Source organism: Teleopsis dalmanni, chromosome 2 (assembly GCF_002237135.1).
Source record: "Teleopsis dalmanni isolate 2A chromosome 2, ASM223713v2, whole genome shotgun sequence".
Classification (NCBI taxonomy): Eukaryota; Metazoa; Arthropoda; class Insecta; order Diptera; family Diopsidae; genus Teleopsis; species Teleopsis dalmanni.
In genome coordinates, this window is record NC_051847.1 from 180,365,553 (window position 1) to 180,375,773 (window position 10,221).

General features: G+C 30.0%; 2 protein-coding genes across 2 annotated transcripts in view; one reads left to right on the forward strand and one right to left on the reverse strand.

The window, feature by feature from the left end:
- Positions 1-1,734: 1,734 nt before the first annotated feature.
- Positions 1,735-2,841, reverse strand: LOC119686496. The gene is made up of 3 exons (XM_038101090.1): positions 2,594-2,841; positions 2,309-2,534; positions 1,735-2,242 (listed from the first exon to the last, which is right to left on the reverse strand). Exons 1-3 carry the CDS (start codon positions 2,706-2,708, stop codon positions 1,978-1,980), a joined length of 606 nt encoding a protein of 201 aa, XP_037957018.1. The 5' UTR covers positions 2,709-2,841; the 3' UTR covers positions 1,735-1,977.
- Positions 2,842-4,357: 1,516 nt separating this feature from the next.
- LOC119676293 (transcription initiation factor TFIID subunit 1-like) overlaps positions 4,358-10,221 on the forward strand; it is a 6,500-nt gene continuing 636 nt past the window's right edge. Inside the window, exons 1-15 of the mRNA XM_038087532.1 lie at positions 4,358-4,448; positions 4,695-4,881; positions 4,944-5,200; positions 5,262-5,396; positions 5,501-5,712; positions 5,768-6,393; positions 6,457-6,837; positions 7,182-7,287; positions 7,423-7,689; positions 7,751-8,095; positions 8,153-8,425; positions 8,483-8,592; positions 8,677-8,788; positions 8,853-9,854; positions 9,923-10,215. Of these exons, the coding sequence (XP_037943460.1) occupies positions 4,733-4,881; positions 4,944-5,200; positions 5,262-5,396; positions 5,501-5,712; positions 5,768-6,393; positions 6,457-6,837; positions 7,182-7,287; positions 7,423-7,689; positions 7,751-8,095; positions 8,153-8,425; positions 8,483-8,592; positions 8,677-8,788; positions 8,853-9,854; positions 9,923-10,215 (4,268 nt within the window). The 5' untranslated portion in view covers positions 4,358-4,448; positions 4,695-4,732. The remainder of the gene's footprint in view (positions 4,449-4,694; positions 4,882-4,943; positions 5,201-5,261; positions 5,397-5,500; positions 5,713-5,767; positions 6,394-6,456; positions 6,838-7,181; positions 7,288-7,422; positions 7,690-7,750; positions 8,096-8,152; positions 8,426-8,482; positions 8,593-8,676; positions 8,789-8,852; positions 9,855-9,922; positions 10,216-10,221) is intronic.

The window sequence follows — 10,221 nt, forward strand, 5'->3', positions numbered from 1 at the left end:
AAGACATTTGACTATGTCAAATGAAAGTTAAATTCATTGAATGTCAATTATTTTCTACTATTTTTACTCCAGTAAATAACGACGTTTTTATGTTGGCAATAACAAACTAAGAGTAAATATTATTACATAATAAAAGGTTTTCAAAGCCACGTATTGAGTGTTTTGTTTACCAAACTTTATCTATAAAATATATTATTATTTTATCATGTTTAATCTCTTTGATATGAAATATTTTATTAATATCGCTGTATTATTGTAAAATATTTAATTTTAATATCTTAACTAATGTTTTTTTTTACGCAATACAAAATTGCGTTACCATTTTTTTTTATACGGATGATATGAAAAATCGAAGTCAAGTTTAAATCTCGTAATATAGTCTTATTTTTTCACTATACTCCCGAAAGTGATTTAGGTCAGCGGCGTATACAAGACTGTTTTAGAGCTCAAATCCTCTTCTAAAATATTTTGCACCATGTTATCAATATATCAATATATTATCAATATATCTGGTATATTGAATATTTCTCATTTAAATGTTTTCGTAAGAATTTTGAATTAGCTTTTTACTTACCTTTAATACAATAAATAAATTCAATTAAAAAATTATAATAGGGGCTCTTATGAGTAAATGCGAAGATATAGAATATCGTGAACCTTTAGGTAAGACACACTGTTTTATTATTTTGCTAATAACTTATTTTCTAAGTATATGTATATGTAAACATTATTTATAAAAATTTTATTTACAGTTATAAAAAAATCATTTAAAGGTTCTTAATATTTTATTTTTATTTTAGTCATTACCACATTTGCTATCTTCTAAAAGATGCAGCTATTTCTCTCCAAAAAAACAAAAACTTTGTCGTCTTAATAAATTATCCAATGACTTTATTACTGATATCGGAGATATTTGAGACCTCAGTATAGATATTCGTCGTGTGGCAAGTGCCAGTTAACTACAGCACATTAGTAACACTTTTATCTTCCTTCTCTAAGCTACAACTAAGACAATTGTTGATGAAAGATGCCCTTTCTATTCATGTCGCATCAGTACTTCGATTGTTTTAGACTTAAGTGGCTAACAAGGTCAATCACTTGCTAAACTCTTGTCTGACACTAGACAGTACTTTTGTGTCATATTGCATATTCATGTCCCATCACTACTTCCATTGTTTTAGGCTTAAGTGGCTAACAATATTAATACTTGCTAAGTTCTTGCCTGATTCTAGACAGTACTTTGGTGTCATATTTAGTCTTCCACTTTAAAATATTCCGTACGTGCATTTTAGCCAGTTTAACTAAATCTAAAATAGTATTTACAACCAATATGATTGATGTTATGGAATTTACGACTTTCTATCGCTTCTCCTCACTATCGTTTAATTTCATTGTCTACAATTTATTGTAGCTAATACAATCATTTATGAATGACATATTCTATATCACTAATTATTTTATAATGTGATTTTATTACTAGCTCACTATATGAACTTACTTCTGTGTTCATTAAGTGTACTCAACAAAATGTTTGTGCTTCTAAGAGGATTAATTTAGAAAAATTTCTAATAATTAGTAAGATTTGTGTAATGCATAACTAAAAGCAAACATTATTTTTGTTAAACAATTCTCAAAAAAACTCAACAATTCTGAGAAAAACTCAACAAACATATAAATACCAAAACAATACGTTTTAAGACATTACAAATAATCAGTTTTTAATTTAATCTTTATTTCTATTTGATATTATAATATAGCATAATCGTCCTTGGAAAATATTAGTTTGTTCAGTTCACATCTTCAGCCTTTGAGGCCTTTAGTTACTGGGTCTTCATATAAAACATTTATTTCCATTTACTTAATTTAATTCCAAATAATTATAATTAATACAAATATACATGAAACGTACAACACAAATTCCTAATATTTATCAAATTGCACATTTCAATAAATTTAAAACACAACCTTTATTCCATATCATGTTTCGTCCATAGATATGGTCCTATTACCTTGTGAATAATTATTATATATTAAGTCTTTCCATTCATTGTCATATAGTGACCCGTCTTGTCTACTCCATATAAGAAATTGCACTTCTTCTTGAGTATGACAAGCTGTTTTAATGCGAAAAGGCTTCCACTCCGAGTGATTGTGTGTCTCATGTATTGTAAATCCTTGTATAAAATCTGGCAATACTTGTGTATTAATAAAAATTCTAGTGGCGTTAATATATTTTTGCAAACTGTAAATAATAAATATATTATAGTTTTTAATAAAGATATATTTATGAAGTTATTAATCAACTTACATATTTAATTGTTTTATTGTAATACTTTTTTGTGCAGCCTTTTCTGCTCTTTGTAACTCGGCATCAGCGATTCTTTTTTTGGTACCTGCTTGAAGCTGTTGTAAATCATTTGTTTTCGTTCGCAAAAAAGTATGTAACTTTTGAACTGCTTTTTGCATTTTATTTATTTCCAGTCGGAGCAATTCTATTTGTTTCTTTTGTTTTATAATGTAAGTTTTAAGCTGATCTAAAATTCAGAAAGTTTCAAATATTGTTAGCATTATAAATTTTATATTGTTTACATACTTTTGTCTTCTGTGTATTTCTTATTCGCCAATACTATTTTTGTTTCCATTTGTTCTAATGTACATTCCCGTTTCTCTAAAGTTTTAAATCGTTTAGCAAAGTCATAAATACTCATTTTTGTATTTTACATTTAAAAATTAATACTTCAAAACATTTCCAAAGCCAAACAAAAGCAAATCAAACGAAATTTTTTTTTGAAATTTGACATATGTCGAAATGTGCATTTTAGCCGCTGTACACATATGCAGAGTGGAGTTACCATAACCACTGTAAAGATAGAAATGTGTATCAACTCTCTGTGTATTTTGTGTTAGCGTAATAAGTCGAATAGGTTTATTCTATATCGAATAGTCTTTATTTGGTGCTCTTTTAACAATTTTGTGTTGTAAACAATTAACCAATCCAACAACAAAATACATTAAAAACTGTCATTGTTTGAAATTACATTAAAGCATTAAAATTTACGCTTGCGATTTTTTTTTTGTTTCATATTATATAAATTACTCGATTAAGTAAAGATATTAATGAATTTTAAATAAAATCCCAACACAAATGTAACAACTATTTAAAAACCATTCTGTAAAGCTATTTCAATATTTTCATGTAGTTATGAATATATTTAATAATATTATTATGTAATAATATTTATTATTATTATTATTATTAAATATTAAATTTAATAAGTTCTATAAACTACATTAAAGTTAAATATAAATATAAAAGAGCTTCTTTGATATTCTCATTTTTTTGAATAGTTCGGATTATATTTTTTTTTTTTGCTTAAAATTTAAAATCAATTTTTATGAACAAAATAAAAGATGAGAATGAAATTATCATGATAACACATATGTTTCTGTTTTCATATGCATATAATAAGTCTGTTCCACAAGATACTCGTAGTAAAACTCAAAACACACATAAAAATCAAATTGAGAGCGTAACACAAATAAATTGCCAAATTACGCTCTTACACAGATTTTCATGGAACAGCAAATAAACAATACAAAAATTGAAATTTAAACCAAAACTGCTGATTCACACATCAACACAAATTTCACTTGAAATTAAATGTACGAGTGAAATCTGTGCAGCATTTTCAAATTTCAACAGGGATGTTACGCTCTCTTAGATGCTCTCATTTACTCGAAAATTTGTGGAACGCACTTGTGTATTCACAGTGTCACTCAAAGTCATTACGAGTAGCTCATAGAATAGACATAATAGTATATTAATACTGCGTCTTACCTTTTAACTGTTAGATCTTAGCATTTTTAATGTAAATAAATAAGTTATTCGTAAAATTTCTTTACGTATTTAGTTTTCATATATTTGCAGTTTCTTACAAAAGTTTAAAATATATTTTTGGCAATACTAATTTACTACCATGTCATAATATATTACATCACTTCACGATCTTTATTTATCATGTTAGATATATTTAATTTTCGGTGCAAACGTAAAAATTTAGATTATTATAAGTTTAAGATCATTAGCCATAATTTTGCCTTTATATGCGGTTCGTTTATGTAACTTGCTAACTTAGTTTTCTCGAACGATTTTCTAACTTTTGACTTATAGTTACTCGAAGTGTTTGTCAAAAGTCAGAAAAATCGTTAGAGAAAACGAAGTGAGAAAGTTACATAAACGATAGTCTAAAATATTTACTAAATGTCAGTAAGCTATGATCCATAAATTTCAATTAAAATAATATCTACTTTATTATATGATAAAAAATTTTTTTAGTTATACATATATTAACAAGTGCTGCAAATAGATCGTTAATTAATAAGAAAAATTGTTTTTGAAAACAAATTTCAAATATAAACTGAAAATTTAACACATATAGCATCTTAAAGTAAGATCATAAAGAGCCTATATATATTACTAATATGTTTACTCTTCATTGAATTCGTGAACTTGTTTTGCTGAAGTTTGAGTTTTTGAGTTTTTCTGTATATAATACCTTATATAATTTGTGTTAATGCAACACTGTATTCAACCAATAAATCTGAGAGAAAATATTACATTGAAAAAATTTTAACATTTATATTCTGAGTGAAAGAAAATTTTGTTTATTAAAAAGTTAAACGTCTTATTGCAGGCATTTCATAAGATTTGGTAACTAAATAAAGTATAACAATGGATTCGGATGACGATGATATGCCTGAGGAAACAGGAATTAACTTAACCGGCATATTGTTTGGAAATATTGATGATGATGGCAAACTGCAAGATGAAGAATTCGATGATAACTTAGAACTTAAACAAAACTTGCATTCATTATCTAAGTAAGTGAATATATAAATCAAAATTTTTTACAAAGCTCAAGTAATAAACAAAACTTTGTCAGGTTTAGCCACATAAGTTCTGTTATAACCTCAATGTTAGCTGAAGATGAGAAACTAAGTGATTTTGATGCATTGAAGTCTGGTGTGTCCCCAACTGAAGACGATGACTACGACGGTGGTAAAGATGAGGATGCGGTTGATTTTTTTGATATTGAGGAGTTTTCTGAGGATTGCTCAAGATCACCGGTGACGGCAGTACACACAATATCTGGAGAGGATCTTGAGGATGCAATACCAGCTAATAAAGTAGAAGCTAGTCGTAAGTCACAAATTATATACAATTTTTTTTTAAGCAACTCTTAAAGTTAATATTTCTTTAGATTTAAAAAAAGATGATAAAGAACTAATGCCACCACCCAGTCTACCTACACGAAGTGGTAGTACATCTAATGATGACACAAATCAAAAAAATGAAAGTAACGATACTGCATCAGAACTAGATAAATCTCAAAAGCGTAAGTAAATATAATATATCACCAACAATTTGAGTGAATTATTTTAGATCTAATATTTAAAAAAAATCTGTATTAATCGTTATTCTTTAAAAAATTGTTAACAGTAATGGAGCGCAAGCTTGATACTCCATTAGCAGATATGCTACCATCGAAATATGCTAACGTAGATGTAAGAGAACTATTCCCTGATTTTCGTCCAGATAAAGTGCTGCGTTTCTCACGTCTTTTTGGTCCAGGTAAACCATCTAGTTTACCACAAATTTGGCGCCACGTGAAAAAAAGAAGACGCAAGCGGAAACAATCAAGAGATCACAAGGTAAATGAAAAAGTTGTTATTAATAGCTTTATTTAATGTTAAAAAATATTTTTAGAATGTAAATGGTGGTTCAGACTCAACAAGTGATTCTGAAGAGCCCAAGAAAAAGGGTTTTGGTGTTTTTTATGGACCTGAACCTACACCGGATCAATGTAGGTCCGATGATGAAGACAAACTGTTAAGCGAATTAAACGATGAAGGTGAAAAACAAGAAGACTTAGAAAATGGTGAAAGTAATGAAAATAAACCAAAAATTGCTGATTGGCGTTATGGACCAGCACAGATTTGGTATGATATGCTTGAAGTGCCTGATTCTGGAGAAGGATTTAACTATGGCTTTAAAGTAAAATCTTTAGCTGAATCTAAAAAAAGTCAAAATGATTTGGAGATTTCATCTCATGACAATCTTGAAACTGAAAACGCTCTTCCTGATGATGCATTCTTAATGTTATCACAGTTACATTGGGAAGATGATGTGGTTTGGGATGGAAACGATATAAAAGCAAAAGTTTTACAAAAATTAAATTCAAAAACTAATGCTGCTGGTTGGTTACCATCAAGCGGTTCACGTACTGCCGGTGCATTCAGTCAGCCTGGTAAAACAATGCCAGCTTCTGGTACCCCAGGTGGAAAAATGTCTGGCGGTTCTGGATCAAGTAGCAAGCAAAAAGCAAATCAAATGTAATAAATTTTTAATTTTAAAATTTATATATGAGATTTATATTTCCAATATTTTTATTACAGTATACAGCCGAAACCTGTTGAATCTATTGATGACACTTGGTATAGCATATTTCCTGTTGAAAATGAGGAATTAATTTACACAAAATGGGAAGATGAAATAATATGGGATTCTGCAAATATGCAAAAAATGCCTAAACCAAAAGTTTTAACACTCGATCCTAATGATGAGAACATAATATTAGGTATACCAGATGATATTGATCCATCTAAAATTAATAAAAATACTGGGCCACCACCGAAAATTAAAATACCACATCCACACGTTAAAAAATCAAAAATTTTACTTGGAAAAGCTGGTGTAATTAATGTATTAGCAGAAGATACACCACCTCCACCACCAAAAAGTCCTGATCGCGATCCATTTAACATATCAAATGATTCGTAAGTTGATTGATTCTATAATATCGTTATGGTTTTACAAAAATAACACATTAAAATCAGTTTTTGCTTTTATTTGAAATAGTTTTAATAATTTTTTCAAATAATTGGCATTACTAATTAACAGAAAAAAATAGTAAATTTAAAAGACTATATTGCATTTAAGTAGAGTCAAACATGTAAATATGTGTTTCATATTTGCATTGATCAATAATAATTTTTTTTGCATTGATCAATAATAAATAATTTTTAAAATAAATCAATTAATAATTTTAATAATCCATAATAATTAGAGTTATATATAATTATATTTTGAGTCAATTTATATTATTTATTGTTTCACTCAGATATTATATGCCGAAGACTGAACCGACTTTCCGCCTTAAAGCTGGAGGCGGTAATTTAATACAGCATTCAACACCAGTAGTAGAATTACGTGCTCCTTTTATACCCGTAAGTTGAATTAAAACTAAAATTTATTTTAATATTTTTATAAAATAAATCATTCATAATTCTTAAAAGTATTATAGAACTTATAAAAACCTACGACTTTAAATTAATTATTCTTTATTTATATTTATAAAACAGACACATATGGGACCAATGAAGCTACGTGCCTTCCATCGACCACCATTAAAGAAATATTCCCATGGTGTATTATCACAAACCATACAACATCAAGTGCTACCATTGCTTAAAAACATTGCGAAAAAAGCGAAGCAAAGGGAGTTGGAAAGAATTGCATCAGGTGGTGGTGATGTATTTTTTATGCGTAATCCAGAGGATTTAAGTGGTAAAGATGGAGATATTATTTTAGCTGAATTTTGCGAAGAGCATCCACCATTGATGAATCAAGTATATACATATATATAATTATTTATATTATTTTATATAAATTTGACGAATTAACTTAAAGGTTGGCATGTGTTCGAAAATTAAAAACTATTATAAACGTAAAGCAGCAAAGGATAATTGTACAAAAGACTTTAAATATGGCGAAGTGGCTTTTGCACATACAAGTCCTTTTCTTGGTATTCTACATCCTGGACAGTGTATACAGACTATCGAAAACAATATGTACCGTGCACCGATATACCCACATAAAATCAATACTACTGATTTCTTAGTAATACGTTCTCGAAATAATTATTGGATACGATCTGTCGACGCATTATTTACAGTGGGACAAGAATGTCCATTATTTGAAGTACCAGGGCCAAATTCGAAGAGAGCAAACAATTTCACACGTGATTTTTTGCAGGTTTGTATATGTAAAAATAAATCAAATAAGTTAAATTTACACATTTCTTCCTTTCAGGTGTTTATATATAGATTATTTTGGAAAAGTACAGATAATCCGCGTAGAATTCGTATGGATGATATTAAACGTGCCTTTCCAGCACATTCTGAGAGCAGCATTCGTAAGCGTCTTAAACAATGTGCTGATTTTAAACGTACTGGTATGGATTCAAATTGGTGGGTAATCAAACCAGAATTCCGATTACCGTCAGAGGAGGAAATACGTGCTATGGTATCACCTGAACAATGCTGTGCTTATTTTAGTATGATAGCAGCTGAACAAAGACTTAAGGTATCTATCAAATTAAAATTAAAATGACTAATCAGGTTAAAACTATATTCGTCTCAGGACGCTGGTTATGGTGAAAAATTTTTATTTGCACCGCAAGAAGATGATGATGAGGAAGAGCAAATGAAACTTGATGATGAAGTTAAAGTTGCACCATGGAATACAACACGGTAATATATATTTTACATCTTATTTTATACACATTAATAACTTTAATATATTTACATATATATGTAAAAAAAAAATACATGTAGAGCTTACATACAAGCTATGCGTGGAAAGTGCTTGTTACAATTGACTGGTCCTGCAGATCCCACAGGTTGCGGAGAAGGTTTTTCATATGTTCGAGTTCCAAATAAACCCACTGTAATTTTTTTAACCTAATTAAATTTCCAAACGATATACTAAATATGTTTTTTTAACATTGCAGCAAACGAAAGAGGAACAAGAGTCTCAACCAAAACGTACTGTCACAGGTACCGATGCCGATTTACGTCGCTTGCCTCTACAACGAGCTAAAGAATTGCTACGTAAATTCAAAGTTCCGGAAGAGGAAATCAAAAAACTTTCTCGTTGGGAAGTAATTGATGTCGTGCGTACGCTTTCTACTGAAAAGGCTAAAGCTGGTGAACAAGGCATGGATAAATTTTCACGTGGTAATCGTTTCTCAATAGCAGAACATCAAGAACGCTATAAAGAAGAATGTCAACGTATATTTGATTTACAAAATCGTGTTTTGGCTAGCGAAGAAGTGCTTTCAACTGACGAAGCCGAATCCTCAGCATCTGAAGAATCAGATTTAGAAGAGCTTGGTAAAAACTTGGAAAATATGTTGTCAAATAAAAAAACATCAACCCAGCTTTCTATGGAACGTGAGGAGCAAGAAAGACAAGAATTATTGAAAAAATTCATGGAAGAGCAGGAGAGCAGTAATTCCAAAGGTGGTAAATCAAAGGATGGTAAAGATGAAAACTCCCAACAACCAGTGCAAAATCCAAATCAAGGTCGCATCTTGAAAATAACTCGAACTTTCAAAAACCAAGAAGGTAAAGAATATACACGAGTTGAATTGGTACGTCGCGCACCTGTCATAGATGCATATGTAAAAATACGCACTACAAAGGATGAGCAGTTCATTAAACAATTTGCCACATTAGATGAACAACAAAAAGAAGAGATGAAACGAGAAAAACGACGTATTCAAGAGCAATTGCGACGTATTAAACGTAATCAGGAACGTGATCGTTTAGCGCAATTAGCACAAAATCAAAAGTTACAGCCTGGTGGTATGCCTACATCTTTGGGTGACCCCAAATCATCTGGTGGATCATCACATAAAGAACGTGATACAAGTCATAAAGAAGTTAGTCCGTCACGAAAGAAATTCAAACTGAAACCAGATTTGAAACTTAAATGTGGAGCATGTGGACAGGTATTGTATAAACCAATAAGATTTTCTGATTATAAAATAAATTTTAAACTATTTTTTTTATTATTTAGGTTGGCCATATGCGTACCAACAAGGCATGTCCTCTTTATACTGGCACACAGTGTCCTTCCACACCAGTAAATGTAACAATTCCCGAAGAGCCAGAAGAGGAAGTGGAAAAAGAAGTTAATGTAGAAGATGATGATTTTGTTAATGTGGACGGAACCAAAGTAACGCTGAGCAGTAAATTGCTTAAACGTCACGAGGATCTGAAGCGTCGCACATTATTATTGAAAGTGGCAAAAGATGGTACTGGCAAGAAGAAACGACGCATGGCTGGTGATTTGCATTGTGACTACCTGCAGCGACA

Coding starts and splice junctions, on each gene's coding strand:
- LOC119686496 (XM_038101090.1), bottom strand. CDS start 2,708: ATGAGTATTTATGACTTTGCTAAACGATTTAAAACTTTAGAGAAACGG. Junction 2,535..2,593: donor GAAATACACAGAAGACAAAA/GTATGTAAACAA, acceptor TCTGAATTTTAG/ATCAGCTTAAAACTTACATT. Junction 2,243..2,308: donor ACAATAAAACAATTAAATAT/GTAAGTTGATTA, acceptor TATTATTTACAG/TTTGCAAAAATATATTAACG.